Genomic DNA, 22,328 nt, shown 5'->3' on the forward strand with positions numbered 1-22,328 from the left:
CAAAAAATGAAAAATAAAAAAAAATCTAAAATTCATCTTATTTAGTAAAATCAAATAATTAGGTCGACGGCCAAACGCCCAATGCGTTTTTAGACAACCCATTCAAGGAAAAGATTCTGGGCCGTCGATCTGAACCTTTTATCTTACGACCGTTGATTTGTTCGTAAAATGTTCATTCCTTTCTTCCTCTGTCTCACTTTACCTCTCAAATTCATCATTTCAGGTAAAAGCTTAAGCTTATTCTTTCTTTTACTCTAAATTTTCCGTTTTGTCTGTGATTCTGATGTTCTACATTTTATTTTTCGAACTTTTTTTGGTCGAAAAAATATTATTGATTTTATATTTACTTAGCTTTGATTCACAATGGGTTTTGCTTTACTGGGTCTTTCTGGCATGTTTGATTATTGTTTTTGGAATGGCATTTTGATTATGGATTATGGGTTTTCTCCAATTTTCTTGAACATATCTTATGATAAAATTTCTGGGAATGAATATTATCTTTACATGGAGTTATGGTTTGGTTCTTTCTTGTACTGAACCTTTGCCATGTGATTTTTTGTAGTTAAAATTTTGTCATATGATTAGTGCTGGAAACCTTTATTCTAGTAATTTTGGTTGGTTTAAAAATAGTATTCATTTGTAGTTTGAAGGATATGATTTGAATGGGGTTTTGTTTGACTGGCTTGTATTGCCTGTTTGATTGAATAGATAAAAGAAATGTTTTTGAAGTGTCTTTTTTTTTCTTTTATTATTCATGATACCACAAGGTGATTATGATATATTGAGTTTTCTTGATTGTTCTTGAATTTTGTTATGATGAAATTTGTGGAAGCTAAGATGATGTTAACATGGAGTTTAGATTTTTGGTTCATTCTTGAATTGCATCTTTGCGAAGTGTTTTTTAGTAAAAGTTATTTGGGTGAGCATGCTATATTCGGGATTTTGTCACGAGATTAGTCTGGTAGTATGAATGGATGTGGATTTAGGCTGAGAATTGCCCTCACTTGAGTTATGCATAATTATCATGAGTGTTGTTTAATGGGTATGTAATGAACTAATGATATTTTAGATACTAGTTGGGGTTTGTTAATCATACTGAATCTGTCTGGGAATATTTTGTTTTAAAAAGGATTCAATTTTTGTGAAGATTGGCCAAAAAATTTTGTTTGGGAAGGAACTGCCATGGCTTTGGGTTTTGATTCTGAATGCCTTTTTGGAAATTGATCTTACATATGAGTTGGGGTTCATTAAGGGTGCATTCTAGCTCCAATGGGATTGGGGTAAAAAGGGGGGGTGCTCCAGTGCAGTTGGAGGGGCTCCCAACTGCACCGTGTTGCGGTGCCCAACAGCAAGCCTACTGAATCTGCTCAGCATGTTTTGTTTTAGATGTTTCAATTGGGTGTGAAGGAAATGCCATAATTTTCCTTTGATATTATCTTTTAATTATTGCCTTATATTTGATTCCGGGTTTGATGCTATCTGTTTTTGTGGAGTTGAGCATTATTGATTATGTGAAATGGGATGTGAAATGGGCATTATAGGGTTATGTTCATTACAATGTGGTAAATTTATAGGTGGTTAAAATGTGATCTCTCTCAATCTTGTGTTTGGAGTGTTGAAATTGGGTTTTAACATATTTGCTCTCAGGATAGGTCTAGACTAACCATAGGTACCTTTGTCAATTTTTCGTTTCTTCAAGATTGATATACTGTTTCTTCTTATTCTAAGGACATTGATTTAATTGGGAATTATTTTATTTTCAATTCCTGTGTTCAGAAGCAGAATGTTTCTCAAGGTGCAGTTGCCATGGAATGTCATAATTCCTGCTGACAGCTTGGGTGCCAAAGGCTTGATGCTTCAAAAGGCTATAGTGGTACACCTATTGGATGACTTTGCTTGCAAGAAGGCCACCAAGGATCTTGGATATTTCATTGCTGTAACAACTCTGGAGAGCATTGGGGACGGCAAAGTTAGACAGAACACAGGGGATGTGCTTTTCCCTGTTGTCTTCAGTGGCATCACCTTCAAGATGTTCAGGGGAGAGATTTTGGAAGGGGTTGTACACAAGATACTGAAACATGGAGTTTTCTTGAGGTGTGGGCCAGTCCAAAACATCTATCTGTCTCACCTAAAAATGCCTGACTATCATTATGTGCCTGGGGAAAATGCTATCTTCATGAATGACAAGCACTCGAAGATTGAGAAGGATGTTGTTGTTCGATTCATAGTGATTGGAACAAAGTGGTTGGAGGCAGAGAGAGAATTTCAGGCATTGGTGAGTTTGGAAGGTGACTACTTAGGACCAGTTTCTTGAACATAACTTTTGTTCACCTTTGTATGTATTTGGATGCACTTCTTACCATTTTCTTAAGAACTTGCTGATTTTGAGAATGTTGGATGTTAAATTGTTCGACTAGCTATTGTAAATTCAGTTGTTGAAGTCTACAGTTAACTTATGATATATACTTGGTATAGCATTTGAAAACTCCTGCCTTGTGTGTGTGTGTGTGTGTTTTTTTTTTTAGCTAATATTGATGTTTGGACTATGTATAATTGGTTAGCACACGACATGATCACAATTTGCTATCTCCTCTCTGTATCAATAGGAAAAATACTCTGTTTAAGAGGATAGTCCATTTTTCTTACTATCTACTTTTGCCCTAACTGCACTTTTCTACCCCTGGGGATGGCATGGATCTCGTTCACCTTGGTATACTTCATTGAGTGCTGGGAATTGGTCTAACTCTCATTGATTGACAATGAGGCTGACCACTCAAAATGGTATCTACAACTTTTTTTGAACATCCAAATGCTTAGCTCTTTTGCAAAGCACTCCATGAGCTAACAAATTCCCCAGTCTTATCCTTTAGAGAAAGCTTTGGTAGGGGATCCTGTTGAGCAGTAAGGCCAAGAGAAACTTGTCGCAGGGTAGGCCGAAATTGAGGATTGCCATGCAAGCATGCGATAGCCAGCTTGGTAGTAGAGACCATTTGAGGATTGCCATCCAATGACCATTTGGCATGGATGGTGATGATGATGAAGATGATAAATTCGAAATAAGATAACCCAGATGCCTTCCCATTATTATCTCTAGTGTTAGCGTGCAGAAACTACAAACATCCCATTTTTCAGTCACTCTGAATGTGTAAGCTAACTCCGCAAAGAGAAGTAGAATTATCCAGCCCTTTTCGGATACAATAACAAAGATCAGAAACTAAAATTATATTGTTTTTTGGTGTTGAATAATTACAAACCTAGAGCTGTGCACCCGAAAGCTAAAAATTTAACTCTTTGAGAATTTTTATTTTATTTATAGCATTTTGAAGTAATGTTTTAGTCACTAATGTTTATAAAAGTTAATGTTTAGGTTATTCAGTTATCGAAAATTAATAGTTGTTTAAAGTGGTTTTTTCATTTCAATTGATTTCGATCAAGCAAATAATATCACGTGACAGATGAATTGATATGAATATATTACATGATTAAGATTAATTGACATGAAGAAACTTATATCAACACAGTCTTTAAAAATTAATGATTGGATTGAGTGATGAAAATATTATTTTTTATTATGTGATTTGTTTAAAACTAGTGATCAAATGGATAATTTTTCTTTAAAAATAAATAATTTAAATAAAAAAATACCTAAAAATGGAGAGTTTCGACAATAAAACAATTCAACTATAGATAAAAGAAGGAGAACCCCGCGCCAGATGACTTCATTTCATCTTTCAATAGCAAGCTAAGTTTACAGGCAGCTTATAACGAAATTGGTCGTTCCAGCGTCAATCTGGTGTCCCAATTAAAATATTAATTCCTAACTAATTAGACCAATTGATATTCACAGTGACAAAATTCTTGGAAGAAAAGGTAAATTGATAAGCAAAAAGGCATACCTAATGTTATTATATATTCTCAACCTCCAATTATTAGCATCTCAGCCTGGAACTCCACCAAACAATTCTCCCAACTCTATCATTGAGAAAGGCTTGGGCAATTGAGGTGATGGATGGGTCAAGGCTTGAGCAACCTGTCCCATGGTTGGCCGAAATTTAGGGTTGCCATTCACGCATGCAAATGCTAGTTTTGTAGCGAAGACAACATCCTTTGCTACTTGTCTTACGAGTGGTGAGAGACGTTGGTCTATCACGCCTTGTAGTAAAATTTTTTGGTCGTTTGCTTCCGGTGCCGACAGTGATGAGGACAAACATGAAATCAGATCACCTGGATGCCTCCCCATAAGAATTTCCATTGTTAGCACCCCAAAACTGTAGACATCGCATTTCTCATCTACTTTCATCATATAAGCTAACTCTGCATAAGGAAATCCACGCATACATTATTTAGGTAGTACTAACAAGCATACTATATACCATTACCATGGCATAGATTATATGTTCCACTGCTTCCATTTTTTTTTAAGAAGAAAGAAACTACTATAAATTTAATGAATGTTTTAGTAGATGATACTATGACCAAATTACACATGTACCTGGAGCTGTGTACCCGATGGTGCCTGCAAATGAGGTCCAGTTGGAGGAGTCTGGATTTAAAAGCCTAGCTGTGCCAAAATCTGAGACATGAGCCTCATAGTCGAAATCCAAGAGAACATTGTTGCTGGAAATGTCTCGATGAATTATAGGTGGTGAATGGTCGTGATGCATATAAGACAAAGCGTTGGCCAATCCTTTGACAACATTGAGCCTCTTAATCCAATCCAATTCTGCTGCCTCTTCATTGTTGCTTAAGATCATTCTCAAACTTCCCCTTTCCATAAACTCATAAACCAGAAATGAGTGCTTTGAATGTGAACAAAAACCATGTAATTTCACAACATTACGATGCCTTATTTCTGTTAAAGCATGAATCTCACTTTCAAAGGCTTTCAAGTTGTTGATAAGCATGCTATCTTCATGCTGGTGAAGTTTCTTGACAGCAACCACCTGACCCATTGGCAGCACAGCCTTATAAACATTTCCATATCTTCCTGAACCAATGCAATAGTTGGAGCTGAAATCTTCTGTGGCTTCAATAATTTTCTCATAGAGTATTCTTCCATCAAATCCCAATACTGTGAAAATATCTCCAAGTTGTGCCTCCCTTGACTCAGATTTTTTGTTTCGAATCTTTTGGCGAAGAATAAGGAAACCTCCAGCCAAGGTAAATATCAGAAGCGGAATACCAAAGGGTAAAAGTACAACTAAAATGGTGACTGTAGTGCGTTTTTTATGACCCATTTTGTTGCTAGTGATAGAAGCACAAGGCATTAATCCAGTGGCATTACCACAGAGGCCCTTATTGTTTCTTAAGCCATCAAATGAAGCCTCATGAAATGCCTTAATGTTGGGAATGGGGCCTTCTAATTGATTGTAAGAGATATTCACAAACGTTAAGCTTTGCAAATAATGGAAATCAATCGGGATTGAACCACGGAGCATATTGTGAGAAAGATCCAATATTTCCAAGGTGTGTAATTTTCCAAGCTGTTGTGGTATCACTCCAACAAGCAAATTTTGACTCAAATCTAGACTTCGCAAACCATATATGTAGCTTAATGAAAAAGGAATGCTTTCTCCAAGTTTATTCCTGCTCAAATTCAAGCTCAAAAACTTTGAGCACTCTCCAAGTTGATTAGGAATTGGTCCAGTTAAATCATTTGATGCCAAGTTTAGATGTTCTAGATTTGAAAGAACTCCAATCTCTAATGGAATTTTGCCTGAAAGTTGGTTACCACTTAGCAAAAGACGAAACATCAATGATAAAGATCCCAAGTCCTTGGGAATCTCACCGATTAGATGATTGAAAGAGAGATCGAGTTCCTGTAATTGAGTTGCATGTTCCAACTCAGGTGGTATCTTTCCAGAAATATTGTTATTGGAGATTTGTAGGCTTGTCAGATTATGGCATTGCCCCCACTTTGGAGAAAGTTCACCATAAAACCAGTTATTGCTTAATGCAATATAATTCAAATTTGGATATACACCAAAAGCTTCTGATATATTTCCTGTCAAGTGATTCCCTTCAAGCCTAACTCTGTATAAACTTTTGCAGTCTCTCAAACTTGTTGGGATCTGACCCATCAAATTGTTGTTGATAACTGAAATATTAACGAGTAATCCATTGCTGCATAAATTTTCAGGTAATTGACCACTGAGATGGTTATGTCCTAATTGCAATGATTCCAAATGAGTAAGATTGCTAAATGTTGGAGGAATGGACCCTGACAAATTATTGTAGATAAGGAATAATACAGTAAGCTTTGTCAAGTTTCCTATTGAAGCAGGGATTGAACCAGAGAAATTATTCTTAGCGAGCACAAGTACGGAGAGAGATTTAAGCATTCCAACTTCTGGAGGTATCGATCCAGAAAACATATTGCCATTGAGGTTAAGATAGGATAAGCTGGTCAAGTTTCCTATGGAAGCAGGAATGACACCTGTGAGATTATTAGTTGACAACTGCAAATCGGACAAAGATCCAAGTTGTCCTATTTCGCTCGGGATAGAACCAGAGAGCTCATTCCGATGTAGATAAAGCTGCACCAACTTGGTTAAATTTCCAATGGATTCTGGGATAGGACCACTTAGGCTGTTATTTGAAAAATCAAGATAGAGGAGAGACCTCAACATTCCTACTTCTCCTGGTATACGGCCAGTGAGTCTGTTGCTCCCAAGGTGAAGCTTGGTTAAATTATGCAAGCTTCCAATAGAGGCAGGGATTGGACCACTTAGATAGTTATGATTGAAATAGATCTCAGAAACTGAACTCAGCCTTCCTATTTCTTGTGGAATGGAACCACTGATCTTATTTCCTACTAAAGAAACCCACTGAAGACTTTTCAATAAACAAATTTCAGATGGAATATTCCCTGAAAAATTGTTGGATGACAAGTCAAGGAAGATGAGCTTGGAAAGGTTTCCAATGTGTGACGGAATGGGCCCATACAGTGAGTTATTACAAAGCTGAAGGTTCATCAGTTTAGGGAGGGAAAAGAAATTGAGACTATGAAGTGTACCTCTGAGGCCTTCTACATAATTTGGAAGGCTTAGATTGGTGATGCTTCCAGCCTTGTCGCAAGTGATTCCGACCCAGTTGCAGTGGGTGTCTCCAAGCCACGAAGAGAGCAAAGTTTGGCTTTTGTTGTCAAGGCTAGCTTTCCATTTTAGAAGAGTTTCTGCTTCTTTAGCTGCTGCAGCAGCTGCTAAAGAGGTAAAACCATTGGAGGACTGAGGCGGCACAAGCATGAGAAAGAACAGGGCCTGGAACGGTATTAAGAAAGAAGCCATGATTTCCACAGTTGAAAGGATTTTGATTAACTGTTGTAAATTAGTTTGCCTAGAACGGCCAGGTATTTATGCAAAATATAGAGCATTGATCAGTGAGTGCCCATGGAACATCCACATCAAGTAGAATAATTAAATTATATTCTAATTCAATTAGATGTTAATTAATTTAAATTTATCTTTAATTCAATTATATATTTAATTTTTTATGGATATGTTGAATTATGTTTAGTTAAAACAAATCAATGATTCACAAAATATGCAATGCAGTAGCTGCTGCTTGGTTAGAGCTTTAAGACATTTTTAATCGTTTGCAGCTTGAATGACTAAAAATATGCTAAATTGATTATATAATTATTAAAAGAAGTTCAACATAAATTGATTCCTTTGCAGAAAATGTACACGGGTCAGCTGGGATAGAAACTCTTTCATTTCTGCGTGAAATGTACACTACCTTCCTTGGCAGCTAAGGAGATCTGTCAGGATGTAAGAATGCCGTTGAACTAGTTAAAGCATTGATGGAATATAATGTGGGTCTTTTTGACTTTTTGTTAACCACGTCTCCTCTTCTTTGTATGAAATATCCATTCATCTTGCTTTTCCCAAAAAAAAAAATAAAAATAATAATAAAGTGAGCTAAGTGAAATTGCAAATGAATTGTTTTATCATTATTCTAGTTTATATTGGACCTTACAATGCTGGAAAACTGGCTCAAATTCAACGAACATTGATAGCTTTAATCATACGACAAATATTTGACCACCACAAATTACATAAAAAATAAAATATCTCAAATACATGATCTTTAAAATGATAAGTCAGCCCAAATTGTCAAGCACGGTGTTGAGTTGGAGATTCTTAAAAGTAAGGAAACTATTTTCACGTGAAGACGTACAGTCTTGATAAAGACAATAGAGAAAAAGGAAACACCTTTTTCCATCAGCTTTAATTTGTTTTAATTTTTCCTGGAGACATGAGATTCTTAATGTTGTAATGTGAAACACCTTTATTACTAAAAAGAAAACCTAAATTAATTAAAACATCACATGACAAATACATAGTTAGAACAATGTTGTCGATTTTACACATGCAAGTATACATATCAAATAAGTAATATAGACAGTAAATCTAGATTATTGTTCGCGCAAAGATTTGTTTCTAAAGTTTCACTAAGTACTAAAATTATATAACAAATTAATTTTATTTAAGCTGATCGAAAATTGAGAAAATAATCAAAGTCAAAATTAAAAATAAACAATAAATTAACTACCAAAAACTAATTATGTTGAGAAAAGTAGTAGATTGAAAACCTAAGGTCATGGATTCATTCAACACTTTATATAATATAAGCTTTTCTTGTTATTTATCTTTCCTTGGTAGTTTTACTAATATAGAATCCAAAGCTATGGACAAATCTCTGTTGAGATATTTGTACAAATATCTAACTTAATTAGTTCACTATATGTTAATAGAAATCAATTAAATTAAGTTCATTAAGCAAGTATTTTAATCTGACTGCGTATGGCAATTGGCGTATGTTTACTTGAATCGTGAATTAGATCATTTAAGTGACGTGAATATACATTATTCAAATCTTAATCCAACCCAAAATCTCTCTATCAAGTTTCAATTAGATTCGCAAATTAATTAATTGTTGATCAGGTAATTAAAGACATTAAGAACAGATTTGAATAAGTAAAACGATACTCATTCATGATAAATAACAGAAAAATAAGTTTTCAGACTATATGTTGAAATCCATCATAATCCTAGATAAGCAAATTAGCTCATAATATCTAAATAAAACACTATCTAAAAAAATTTAACCATGAATTCAAAACAAGAAAGTAGGAATAACACAAAAGTAGATAACTAAATAATGTCGAAGCCTAGTTGATTGCGAATCTCTCTCAATTGCTCTTGAATTCTTGATTGATTCATAGCTCCAATTCTCTAGAAAATTAAAGCTGCTATCATCTCTTCCTCTGAATTCTTTAAAAAAGACTCTTAAATATGTGCAAGGTGCCATACTTTTCAATTTTTTTTTGTTGAAGTTTTAATTTTGAAAACTGTGGTGGAGCCATGGCCTTGAATTCTTAGCGTCGTGGTGTCGTAACAAGCCTTGGTAGCACCGCAACGCTCCTCTGTTGGGGTCGCGGCGGTTTTCTCTCTACCATTTGTATGGTGCACCCTTCCAACTCAGTGCCACAGCCATGGTTCTCCCAATGCTGCGGTGGTAGATTCCTTAGTGTCGCAGCCATGAGTAACTTAGAGCCGCAACCTCAGTCACCTTGTTGCCTTATGTACAAAATTACATCTATTTATTAACTTCGAATGTGATTTTCACCTAGATCTTGTCCGAACTGGGCAAAGTGGTCAATATGAAAGTTGTAGCCCATTCTCTTAGCTTTCTAATGAATTAAAAATGACATCAATTGGACTTCTGTAACTCAAGTTACCTTTAAATTACTGCAACATATGTGAGTAACACTTTCGCCATACTTATGCTATCATAACTTAAGTTCACCTTATTCATCACATATCCTACACAAAACCATGAGAGAAATCAACATTAACTCTTCTTAAAATAAATTAAAAACAAAATAAAGTAAAATTAAACTAACACCACTTAATTTAACTGTTCAACAAGTAATATAACTTACATTAGAAAAACGCTTAAAATATTAAAATTCGAGCCTAAAACTCAAAGATCTAGTTACTAAAGTCTTCAAAATGTTTTAAAAATAACTCTATATAGCACAGTTATCAGAACAATGATTGTTATCCCTCGTTTAAAATAATTGAGGTTCAAAGTTCATACAAAATTAATTTAAGTTGAAAGAAAACATTACATGATACACCCCAATTAATATTAAGTACTACTTTTTTCCCAATATTTATACTATGAAATATGTCACGCGATGTGGGTCGATTTTGTAATATTTGATATTAGAGTATTTCTCTATTTATTTTTAATATTTTAAGTTGTCATCGGTACTTAAATTCAAATTTGAGACTTTTAAATGTCCCTTTTAAAGTGGAAAATTGATTTTGACCTCAATTCTCTCAATTGAATTCATTAAAATGCATGTTCTACATTTATGAAGAACATTACCATACTTAAATATAGAAAACAATTAAATATTCTCTTTGAACCATTTTAGGAGATAATAAATATGTAGAGTATTCCAATAGTGAAAACTAAAAAGATGGAAATACTATTTTTCTTTTTCAACCTATTTTCAGATTTTATTAGATGGGATTTTTAAAAATGGTTCACATAATTGTTTTTCTCACACATAATTCATATATTTTATTTTAAAAATGGTCTTGACTTACTATGATTAAACATGTTTAAGGAAAGTATCAATGCTTTAATGTCACTTTTACAAGAAGAGAAATGTATATTGAATTGTGTTGTTATACAAGGAAAATGGAGTATGTTTATATAAGAGATTCTCAACAATTTAGGAGAGAATCGTATATATGTTCCACATACATATTTAATTAAATTATATTTATTATTAAAATATTATAAAATCTTTTTATATCTATTTTTTTAATAATTTTAAATAAATAATAAAATTAAAATTAAACACAATATTCAACTTCTCTTGTTTATCTCTTTGTCAATTTTCTCATTCTCATCACTCATCCCTATATTTTACCTTATTACATTATATCAAGCTTCCTTTTTTTTTTCAACTATTTTAAAATAATAATTAACACTATATTAAAAGAAAAGTCTCATTCCTATTAACTTAATTTCTATGATAGTTAGCACTACTTCTATATTATAAGTTTTTGTTGTGTTTGCAATTACAAAATTTTCGTTGTTTTCTTTTTTTCTCATCTCTTTTTTCTTTTATTACAAAATTAATTATGAGATTTAATTAGTTTAAAATATTTTTAATTACTATCAAATTAAACTTTAATTAAATTATATTCTAATTCCATTAGACATTAAATATTTTAAAGTTGTCTTTAATTCAATTATATATTAATTAAAATTTGATTCACAAAGGATTTTGCTTTTGTGGATATTTATGTGATATCCATTTCATATCAAATTTGAATGTGATTGTTGAAATTTATATAATAATCTAATTAATCAGTAGTAACAATTTGAGTTTAAACTTTTGAGAATCACGGTTTAGACTTAAAAAAGTATTGGATAAGTGATGTTTGGACTTAGATCATTATAAATACTAGATAAAAAGCCTGGTTAGTACGGATGTTTTTATTATTTTTGTAGTTTGTACTTTGTAGAAATCCATCTTTGAAAGTACATGTGTCAATTTATGAATTTAAGGCAGTAGAGATGTGAACTAGTTAACTCATAAATTGACACATGTACTTTCAAACATATCTAAGATATGTTGTCCACATCATTTTCCCTTCCTCAATGAATTTTGATAATGACAATACAATTATAAATGTACAGATTGTTAGAAATTTTGATGTAAAGGACGAATTTATTAATTATTTTACTTGATTTACGTGAAAAGAAAAAAGATTTGCATGTTCAAATAGTCCAAAAATGTTTAGTCTACAAATCTCTCTACACTTGGAAAAGCTTTATCAATGGTATCCGTTATTACCATGTGATAATGACTTGCCCAAAAAAGGATAGAAATAAGTTAATTAGTATAGAATCCACATCCTTTGCTCCTATTTTCTTGTCGCCTAGAGATGTTGCCCACTCTTTGGCATCTGTCACATTGCACAGCAAACTTATAAGCATCTCTAAACAAAGTAGGGCAATACAAACCTGTTAGGATAATCTTGAATTATGATTTAATTAAGATTGTTTAATTCTAATTAAATTAGTATACCTTATAAAATAGTCTTTAAATCTAGTTAGATTAGAATAACAATTCCTAATTCTATTAGGATAATATTCCTAATTCTATTAGGATAAGGTTATTGTATTTGGCACTATAAAAGGACCCTATGGGTTAAAAAAAAAATTATCACCTAGATTTAGAGAGAGTGATTTAGGTGTACGTGGGATAAGGGTTATGAGTTTGAGACTGTTCTTGTAATCTCTTGATTTTTCTCTTAGTGAATTTTTCTCTGTTGCTGTGCCTGTGGACGTAGGTTATCAAAAGACCGAACCACGTAAATTCTTGTGTTCTTGTGGATGTGCTTGATTTCTTTCTTTCTTTATTCTATTGATTGGGTTAGATCTTGGGCAATTCTTTAAAGATAATTCTGCAATTTCCCAACAAACTGGTATCAGAGCTTCAAGGTCTTGGGTCAATCTGAATCTCGGTATGGTAACTTCGTCGACCAAGTATGAGATTGAAAAGTTTAATGGAAGAAACGATTTTAGCCTGTGGCGTGTTAAGATGCGCGCATTGCTAATGCAACAAGGACTGTTGAAGGCACTGAAGGGAAAAGAGCATCTTTCCTCGAATTTATCTGATGGTGAGAAAGATGACCTTATGGAAAAAGCACATAGTGCTATTCTCCTTGCTTTGTCTGATGAGGTGCTAAGAGAAGTCACGGATGAAGAATCTGCTGCTGCAGTGTGGTTTAAACTCGAAAGTATTTATATGACCAAGTCCCTGACGAATCGGCTTTATATGAAGCAACGATTGTATACTCTCAAGATGAGTGAAGGTACGTCCGTTAATACCCACATTGATGAATTTAATAGAGTTATTCTTGATTTAAAAAATATCGATGTTAAAATTGAGGATGAAGACTTAGCCCTAATTCTTTTATGTTCTTTGCCTCCATCGTATGAAAATTTCGTGGATACTATGCTATACGGCCGAGACACTCTCACTTTCGAGGATGTAAGGGCATCTTTAAATTTCAAGTACGTCCGTTAATACCCACATTGATGAATTTAATAGAGTTATTCTTGATTTAAAGAATATCGATGTTAAAATTGAGGATGAAGACTTAGCCCTAATTCTTTTATGTTTTTTGCCTCCATCGTATGAAAATTTCGTGGATACTATGCTATACGGCCGAGACACTCTCACTTTCGAGGATGTAAGGGCATCTTTAAATTCCAAGGAATTAAAGAAGAAAGTTGGTGGTATTCGGAATGAAAATCAAACAGAAGGTTTGGTTGTAAATAGAGGTAGAGGTAAAGAGAAAGGCTTAGACAGAAAAGGTAAATTTAGAGCAAAAGGGAAAACTTGCTGGAATTGTGGTCAGAAAGGGCATTTTCGTCAAGACTGTACCAAATTCAAGGATGATGAAAAGTTCAATAAGTTTGAGAATACTGCAAACGTGGTTGGAGATGACTTTGATACTTTTGAGGAAACTGATAATGTTCTTACAATTACTAATTGTAACCTGATGGATACATGGATATTGGATTCGGCTTGTTGCTTTCATATATGTCCTAGGCGTGATTGGTTTACAACTTATCAATCTGTTAATATGGGCACTGTACAATTAGGACATGATTTCTCTCTCTCAATTGTTGGAATTGCCACAATTCGAATCAGGATGTTTGATGGTATGGTAAGAACACTTGAGGTAAAACATGTCCCTGACATGAAAAAGAATTTAATATCCTTGAGTTTGTTAGATAAGAAGGGCTACAAATATAGTGGCCAAGATGGTGTCTTGAATGTATCTAAAGGAGCCTTAACTATCATGAAGGGCAAGTTATCCGGTGACCTTTATTGTCTAGTGGGAAACACAGTCATTGAAATTGTTTCTGTGGTCTCATCTAATGATCCTGAAGATGATGTAACACGTTTATGGAATATGAGATTTGGTCATATGAGCGAGAGAGGGATTAGAAAACTAAGTAAGCGTAGTTTGTTGTGTGGTCAAAAGAGTGGAAAGCTAGATTTCTGTGAGCAACATAGAGTGAAATTTAACACTAAAACTCATCAAACCAGGAGTACAGTAAACTACATCTATTTAGATTTGTGGGATCCTTCTCCGGTGGCATCAAAAGGTGGATCATTATACATGTGGATCTTTATTAATGATTTTTCAAGAAAGGTGTGGACGTATCTTCTAAAGGCTATGAGTGAAGTGTTAACCACCTTTTTGCATTGGAAGGTATTGATCGAGAAACAGACTAAGAAAAGGATCGAGAGCTTTCGAACAAACAAAGGTTTGGAATTTTGCAAAGGTGAGTTTGGTTTATTCTACAAGAATGAGAAAATCGTTAAACATCGCACTGTCGACAAAACACCATATCAAAACGATATTGTAGAATGGATGAAGAAAATACTTTTGGAGAGGGCAAAATACGTGTTCTCAAATGTTGGCCTAACCAAAGTATTCTGGACAGAAATTATCAACATGGCTTGCTACTTGGTAAATTGGTCTCCATCAACTGCAATTGAATTTAAGACTCCCAAGAAAGTTTCGTCTGGTAAGCCCGCTGATTATTTTATATTGAGAGTATTTGGTTGTCCTGTTCATGTTCATGTGAGTGATGGTAAACTTGAGTTGAGGGCGACAGAGTGCATATTCCTAGGCTATGCATATGGGGTGAAGGGTTATTGGTTGTGGTGTACTGATTGTAAGTTCTCCAAGTTTATGGTGAGTCGGGATGTTACCTTTGACAAGTCTGCATTACTTTGTGAGATAAAGTCTAGAATTGCAAACACATCAGACCAAGAAGTTGGCAAGCAGGTGGAGCTTGAAATCAATGCTCTTGTGACAGTGTAGGATGATAGTGAAATCCAGAAAGAATTGCAAAAGGTACAAGAATTGGTATCTCAACGAAGCATTACTTGTATTGATGGTGATTTTGATTCTTATGTTTTATTTGTGGAAGTAGAGATTGATGAGCCTTACTTTTATCATGAGAAAATTATATATGCCGAGTCTTCTAAGAAGATTGAGTCTCTACACTGGGATCAAACATGGGAGCTTGTGAAAACACCTAAAGTTACTATTGAAGTTGGCTTAGTGTGTGAAGGAGGTGCAAACATTAGTCGTAATGTGGTTGGCTTCTACAAATCAGATTTTGCTGGTGATCTAGATAGTAGAAGATCTCAAACGGGGTATGTGTTCACTCTCTCAGGATCTGCAATCAGTTGGAAAGCAATTCTTCAATCAACCGTTGCTTTGTCTACAACTGAAGCTGAATATATGGCTGTGACCGAGGCAGTGAAGGAGGCTTTGTGGCTTAAAGGCTTGGTTAGTGATCTTGGTTTTGAACAAGCACAAACAGTTGTGTTTTGTGATAGTCAAAGTGCTATACATTTGACTAAAAATCAGATGTTTCATGAGAGAACCAAACACATCCAAGTCAAGTGTAACTTCGTTTGAGAGGTTATTTCTAAAGGTGACATTGTAGTAAAGAAAATAGCTACAGATGAAAATCCGGCAGATATACTAACTAAGTCAGTTTCTGGGATAAAGTTCAAGCATTGCTTGGACTTGATCGGTGTTCGTAGTGCTTGAGGCTCATTGGGGCAGTGGCGGTGTCGACAGAGATTGGTTCGTAAGGTGGAGCTTGGTGAATTCAAGCCTAAGGTGGAGATTTGTTAGGATAATCTTGAATTGTGATTTAATTAAGATTGTTTAATTCTAATTAAATTAGTATACCTTATAAAATAGTCTTTAAATCTAGTTAGATTAAAATAACAATTCCTAATTCTATTAGGATAATATTCCTAATTATATTAGGATAAGGTTATTGTATTTGGCACTATAAAAGGACCCTATGGGTTAAAAAAAAAATTATCACCTAGATTTAGAGAGAGTGATTTAGATGTACGTGGGATAAGGATTATGAGTTTAAGACTGTTCTTGTAATCTCCTGATTTTTCTCTTAGTGAATTTTTCTCTGTTGCTGTGCCCGTGGACGTAGGTCATAAAAAGACCGAACCACGTAAATTCTTGTGTTCTTGTGGATGTGCTTGATTTCTTTCTTTCTTTATTCTATTGATTGAGTTAGATCTTGGGCAATTCTTTAAAGATAATTCCGCAATTTCCCAACAAAACCTTATTGGAGAACTTTGGCAGCAGTCCTCCAAAATGCCCTCCATAATCTGAAGAATGGCAATGATGAAGCACGCTTTGAACTTCTTCTTCTGGAACACATTTTCTCAGAATTTGATCATTACACTGCTTAAACAAGAAAGGATTATCCCACACATAAGATTTAACATCATGCAAAAACTTCTTTTTCTGGTGAAAATTTAAATCAGAGGGAATGATATTGCTCACCAGATAATTTACAAAGTCCGCATACCAAGGGGTTGAGCTCTTACTCACTTGAAGGATTTGCTCATCCGGGAAGGTCTCCTTGATGACGGTTTCCTCCTTCCCTTGATGTTCAGGCTCCAATCTCGGTAGGTGGTCTGCTACTTGATTTTCTGTTCCCTTTTTATCACGGATCTCTAAATCAAACTCTTGTAGCAGCAGGATCCATCTAATCAACCTTAGCTTGGCATCTTTTTTGGTAATCAAATACTTAATGGCAGAATGATCAGTATACACAATGACCTTAGTGCCAACCAAATAAGAACGAAACTTATCAAATGCAAAAACTACAGCTAACAGTTCTTTTAGGGCTCCCAACTGCACTGTGTTGTGGTGCCCAACAGCAAGCCTACTGAATCTGCTCAGCATGTTTTGTTTTAGATGTTTCAATTGGGTGTGAAGGAAATGCCATAATTTCCTTTGATATTATCTTTTTATTATTGCTTTATGTTTGATTCCAGGTTTGATGCAATCTGTTTTTGTGGAGTTGTGCATTATTGATTATGTGAAATGGGATGTGAAATGGGCATTATAGGGTTATGTTCATTACAATGTGGTAAATTTGTAGGTGGTTAAAATGTGATCTCTCTCAATCTTTTGTGTTTGGAGTGTTGAAATTGGGTTTTGACATATTTGGTCTCAGGATAGGTCTAAACTAACCATAGGTACCTTTGTAAATTTTTCATTTCTTCAAGATTGATATACTGTTTCTTCTTATTCTAAGGACGTTGATTAGTTGGGAATTATTTTATTTTCAATTTCCGTGTTCAGGAGCAGCATGTTTCTCAAGGTGCAGTTGCCATGGAATGTCATAATTCCTGCTGACAGCTTGGGTGCCAAAGGCTTGATGCTCCAAAAGGCTATAGTGGTACGCCTATTGGATGACTTTGCTTGCAAGAAGGCAACCAAGGATCTTGGATATTTCATTGCTGTAACAACTCTGGAGAGCATTGGGGACGGAAAAGTTAGACAGAACACAGGGGATGTGCTTTTCCCTGTTGTCTTCAGTGGAATCACCTTCAAGATGTTCAGGGGAGAGATTTTGGAAGGGGTTGTACACAAGATACTGAAACATGGAGTTTTCTTGAGGTGTGGGCCAGTCCAAAACATCTATCTGTCTGACCTAAAAATGCCTGACTATCATTATGTGCCCGGGGAAAATGCTATCTTCATGAATGACAAGCACTCGAAGATTGAGAAGGATGTTGTTGTTCGATTCATTGCGATTGGAACAAAGTGGTTGGAGGCAGAGAGAGAATTTCAGGCATTGGTTAGTTTGGAAGGTGACTACTTAGGACCAGTTTCTTGAACATAACTTCTGTTCACCTTTGTATGTATTTGGTTGCACTTCTTGCCGTTTTCTTAGGAACTTGTTGATTTTGAGAATGTTGGATGTTAAATTGTTCGACTAGCTATTGTAAATTCAGTGGTTGAAGTCTACAGTTAACTTATGATATATACTTGGTACAGCATTTTAAAACTCCTGCCTTTTGTGTGTGTGTGTGTGTGTTTTTTTGCTAATATTGATGTTTGGACTATGTATAATTTGTTAGCACGCAACATGATTGCCATTTGCTATCTCCAGTGTTAGCATGCAGAAACTACAAACATCACATTTTTCAGTCATGCTGAATGTGTAAGCCAACTCTGCAAAGAGAAGTGGAATTATGGAACCCTTTTCGGATACAATAACAAAGATCAGAAGCTAAATTAATATCTTGAAAATTTTATGGTTTTGGTGTTGAATAATTACAAAACTAGAGCTGCGCACCGGAAAGTAAAAAATTTTGGTGGAAAAAATAGTCAAATGTGACCATTAAACTAGGTAAAAGATGAAGTAAATTACCTATTTGATTATTTAATTTCTTGAGAATTTTTATTTTGGTTATCAAATTTTAAAACCACTTTTTAGCCACTAATGTTTATAAAAGTTGATTTTAGGTTATTCAGTTATCGAAAAGTAACAGTTGTTTAAAGTGCTTTTTTTTTACTTCAATTGATTTGGATTGCATAAACAATACTATGTGACAAATGAATTGATACGGATATATTATATGGCTAAGATTAACCGACGTGGCAAAGTTTAAGTCAGACAATCTTTAAAAATTAATGGTTAGATTGAGTGACTAAAATATTAACTTTTATAATGTGCTTTGTTTAAAATTTAGTGATCATATGGATAATTTTCTTTTAAAAATAAATAATCAATCGTTCCGGAGTCAATTTGATGCCCCAATTAAAATGTAAATTCCTAACTAACTAAACTTACTAATTAGAACAATTGATATTCACAGAGATAAAATTCCTGAACTTGGTAACAACTTACTATCAAACTATTATTAGAGTGCTTAAATATTTTAGTACAAATTGAAGAGAAATAGTTTATGCTGGAAGAAAAGGTGAATTGATAAGCAAATACAAGTACCGAATGTTACTATATATCCTCAACATCCAAATTATTAGTCACCAAACAATTCTCCCAACTTTGTTGTTGAGAAAGGCTTGGGCAATTGAGGCGATGGACAGGTAAAGGCTTGAGCAACCTGTCCCATGGTTGGCCGAAATTTGGGGTTGCCATTCACGCATGCAAATGCTAGTTTTGTAGCGAAGACAACATCCTCTGCAACTTGTTTGACTGGTGGTGAGAGACGTTGGTCTATCACGTCTTTCAGTAAAATCTGTTGGTCGTTTGCTTCTGGTGCCAACGGTGATGAGGACAAACATGAAATTAGATCACCAGGATGCCTCCCCATAAGAATTTCCATTGTTAGCATCCCAAAACTGTAGACATCGCATTTCTCATCTACTTTCATCGTATAAGCCAACTCTGCATAAAGAAATTGCGAAAGTTAAATCCATTACCAAGGCACTAATTATATGTTGCATTGCTTCTATTTTTTTAAGATGAAGGAAATTACACATATACCTGGAGCTGTGTACCCGATGGTGCCTGCAAATGAGGTCCAGTTGGAGGAGTCTGGCTTTAAAAGCCTAGCTGTGCCAAAATCTGAGACATGAGCCTCATACTCCAAATCCAAGAGAACATTGTTGCTGGAAATGTCTCGATGAATTATAGGTGGTGAATGGTCGTGATGCATATAAGACAAAGCGTTGGCCAATCCTTTGACAACATTGAGCCTTTTATTCCAATCCAACACTTCTGCCTCTTGATTGTTGCTTAAGATCATTCTCAAACTTCCTCTTTCCACAAACTCATAAACCAGAAATGAGTGCTTTGAATGTGAACAAAAACCATGTAGCTTCACAATGTTACGATGCCTTGTTTCTGTTAAAGCACGAATCTCACTTTCAAAGGCTTTCAAGTTGTTGATGAGCATGCTATCTTCATGTTGATGAAGTTTCTTGACGGCAACCACCTGACCAGTTGGTAGCACAGCTTTATAAACATTTCCATATCCTCCTGAACCAATGCAATGGTTAGAGCTGAAATCTTCTGTGGCTTCAAGAATGTTCTCATAGACTATTCTTCCATCATATCCCAATACTGTGAAAATATCTCCAAGTTGTGCCTCCCTTGACTCAGATTTTCTAGTTCGAATCTTTCGACGAAGAATAAGGAAACCTCCAGCCAAGGTAAATATCAGAAGCAGAATACCTAAGAGTGGAAGCACAACTAAAATGATGACTCTGCTGCTTTTTTTATGACTGATTTCGTTGCTAGTGATAGGCGCACATGGCATTAACCCAGTGGCATTACCACAGAGGCCCTTATTGTTTCTTAAGGCATCAAATGAAGCCTCATGAAATGCCTTAAGGTTGGGAATAGAGCCTTCTAGTTGATTGTAGGATAGATTCACAATCGTCAAGCTCAGCAAACCATTGAAAGCAATCGGGATGGAACCATTGAGCATATTGTGAGAAAGGTCCAATATTTCTAAGGTTTGTAATTTTCCAAGCTGTTGTGGTATTGCTCCAACAAGTAAATTCTGACTCAAATCTAGACTTTGCAGACCATATATGTAGCTTAATGAAAAAGGAATGATTTCTCCAAGTTTATTCCTGCTCAAATTCAAGATCAATAACTTCAAGCACTCTCCAAGTTGATTAGGAATTGGTCCACTTAAATTATTTGATGCCAAGTTAAGATGTGCTAGATTTGAAAGAACTCCAATCTCTGATGGAATTTTTCCTGAAAGTTGGTTACCACTTAGCAAAAGACGGAACATCAATGATAATGATCCCAATTCCTTGGGAATCTCACCAATTAGATGATTTGAAGAGAGATCGAGTTCCTGTAATTGATTTGCATGTTCCAACTCAGGTGGTATCTTTCCAGAAATGTTGTTATTGGAGATTTGTAGGCTTGTTAGATTATGGCATTGACCCCACTTTGGAGAAAGTTCACCATAGAACTTGTTATTGCTTAATGCAATAAAATTCAAATTTGGATATACACCAAAAGCTTCTGACAGATTTCCTGTTAAGTGATTTCCTTCAAGCCTAACTCTGTATAAGCTTTTGCAGTTTCTCAAGCTTGGTGGGATTTGACCCGTCAAATTGTTGTTCATAACTGCAAGATAAGTGAGTCGTCCACCATGGCATACATTCTCGGGTAATTGACCACTAAGATGGTTGTCTGATAATTGTAATGATTCCAAATGAGTAAGATTGCTAAATGTTGGAGGAATGGAACTTGACAAATTATTATTGGCAAGGGCTAATATCGTAAGCTTCGTCAAGTTTCCTATTGAAGCAGGGATTGACCCAGAAAACATATTATCTTTAAGGTATAGAAGAGATAAGTTGGTCAAGTTTCCTATGGAAGCAGGGATGACACCGGTGAGATTATTGTTTAACAACTGCAATACGGACAGAGATCCAAGTTGTCCTACTTCACCGGGGAGAGAGCCAGAGAGCTTATTGGAATATAGATAAAGCGACACCAACTTGCTTAAATTTCCAATGGATTCTGGAATAGGACCAATTAGGTAGTTTCTTGAAAAATCAAGATATAGGAGAGACCTTAACATTCCTACTTCTCCAGGTATAGGGCCAGTGAGTCTGTTGCTCCCAAGGTCAAGCCTCATTAAAGTGTGCATGCTTCCGATGGAGGCAGGGATTGAACCATTTAAATAGTTTTCATGGAATAAGATGTTTGTAACTGAACTCAACCTTTGTATTTTTTGGGGAATGGAACCACTGATCTTATTTCCTGCTAAGGAAATCCACTGAAGACTTTTCAATAAACAAATTTCAGGTGGAATATTTCCTGTAAAATTATTGAATGACAAGTCAAGGAATATGAGCTTGGAAAGGTTTCCAATGTGTGAGGGAATGGGCCCATAAAGTGCGTTATTAGGAAGATGAAGCCCAATCAGGTTAGGGAAGGAAAAGGAATTGAGAAGATGAAGTGTACCTCTGAAGCCATAATTTGGAAGGCTTAGATTGGTGGTGCTTCCAGCCTTGTCGCAAGTGATTCCGACCCAGTTGCAATGGCTGTCTCCAAGCCACGACGAGAGGAAAGTTGGGCTTCTGTTGTCAAGGCTAGCTTTCCATTTTAGAAGAGTTTCTGCTTCTTTAGCTGGTGCAGCAGCTGCTAAAGAAGTAAAAACGTTGGAGGACTGAAGTGGCACAAGCATGAGAAAGAAGAGGACCTGGAATGGTATTAAGAAAGAAGCCATGGTTTGAATAGTTGAAAGGGTTTTGATTAATTGTTGTAAGTTAGTTGGGTAGAATGGCCAGGTATTTATGCAAAATATAGAGCATTTCAGTAAGTAGCTAGTCAACATCCAAACATGAAGTAGAATAATGGCAGTTGAAGACGGGAATTGAGAAAAAATTGAATTGCGTTAATTAAGGAAAAGACCACTGTATTTTGAGGAC

General features: G+C 35.1%; 4 protein-coding genes and 1 pseudogene across 5 annotated transcripts; 2 read left to right on the forward strand and 3 right to left on the reverse strand.

The window, feature by feature from the left end:
* The first annotated feature begins 68 nt into the window (after positions 1-68).
* Positions 69-2,485, forward strand: LOC18587120 (DNA-directed RNA polymerase V subunit 7-like). The gene is made up of 2 exons (XM_007010799.3): positions 69-223; positions 1,777-2,485. Exon 2 carries the CDS (start codon positions 1,784-1,786, stop codon positions 2,312-2,314), a length of 531 nt encoding a protein of 176 aa, XP_007010861.1. The 5' UTR covers positions 69-223; positions 1,777-1,783; the 3' UTR covers positions 2,315-2,485.
* A 1,197-nt stretch (positions 2,486-3,682) lies between these two features.
* Positions 3,683-7,307, reverse strand: LOC18587121 (uncharacterized). Its single transcript, XM_018128878.2, has 2 exons — positions 4,493-7,307; positions 3,683-4,314 (listed from the first exon to the last, which is right to left on the reverse strand). The coding sequence occupies exons 1-2, from the start codon at positions 7,284-7,286 to the stop codon at positions 3,938-3,940; spliced, it is 3,171 nt and encodes a 1,056-aa protein (XP_017984367.2). The 5' UTR covers positions 7,287-7,307; the 3' UTR covers positions 3,683-3,937.
* Positions 7,308-16,172: 8,865 nt separating this feature from the next.
* Positions 16,173-16,853, reverse strand: LOC148760476 (uncharacterized). The gene has a single exon (XM_088810503.1). The coding sequence runs from the start codon at positions 16,851-16,853 to the stop codon at positions 16,173-16,175; it is 681 nt and encodes a 226-aa protein (XP_088666629.1).
* Positions 16,854-17,256: 403 nt separating this feature from the next.
* Positions 17,257-17,820, forward strand: LOC18587124 (DNA-directed RNA polymerase V subunit 7 pseudogene; annotated as a pseudogene).
* Positions 17,821-18,786: 966 nt separating this feature from the next.
* On the reverse strand, positions 18,787-22,180 carry LOC18587125 (uncharacterized). 2 transcript variants are annotated; one of them, XM_088802486.1, is made up of 3 exons: positions 21,862-22,180; positions 19,411-21,714; positions 18,787-19,311 (listed from the first exon to the last, which is right to left on the reverse strand). In XM_088802486.1, exons 1-3 carry the CDS (start codon positions 22,124-22,126, stop codon positions 18,944-18,946), a joined length of 2,937 nt encoding a protein of 978 aa, XP_088658612.1. In that variant the 5' UTR covers positions 22,127-22,180; the 3' UTR covers positions 18,787-18,943. The 2 variants fall into 2 exon arrangements, with proteins under 2 accessions (XP_088658612.1, XP_017984793.2); XM_018129304.2 differs by having other exon boundaries at positions 19,411-22,180.
* Between the last annotated feature and the right edge of the window lie 148 nt (positions 22,181-22,328).

Source organism: Theobroma cacao, chromosome 10, assembly GCF_053813885.1.
Source record: "Theobroma cacao isolate CCN51 chromosome 10, ASM5381388v1, whole genome shotgun sequence".
In the NCBI taxonomy this organism is placed as follows: domain Eukaryota; kingdom Viridiplantae; phylum Streptophyta; class Magnoliopsida; order Malvales; family Malvaceae; genus Theobroma; species Theobroma cacao.

What these genes read in the sequence shown, in the direction of transcription:
- LOC18587120 (XM_007010799.3), top strand. Translation starts at nt 1,784, where the DNA reads ATGTTTCTCAAGGTGCAGTTGCCATGGAATGTCATAATTCCTGCTGAC.
- LOC18587121 (XM_018128878.2), bottom strand. Translation starts at nt 7,286, where the DNA reads ATGGCTTCTTTCTTAATACCGTTCCAGGCCCTGTTCTTTCTCATGCTT. An exon ending in CATCGGGTACACAGCTCCAG is followed by an intron (nt 4,315 to 4,492) that starts GTACATGTGTAA and finishes TTCCTTATGCAG; the next exon opens with AGTTAGCTTATATGATGAAA.
- LOC148760476 (XM_088810503.1), bottom strand. Translation starts at nt 16,853, where the DNA reads ATGCTGAGCAGATTCAGTAGGCTTGCTGTTGGGCACCACAACACAGTG.
- LOC18587125 (XM_018129304.2), bottom strand. Translation starts at nt 22,126, where the DNA reads ATGGCTTCTTTCTTAATACCATTCCAGGTCCTCTTCTTTCTCATGCTT. An exon ending in CATCGGGTACACAGCTCCAG is followed by an intron (nt 19,312 to 19,410) that starts GTATATGTGTAA and finishes TTCTTTATGCAG; the next exon opens with AGTTGGCTTATACGATGAAA.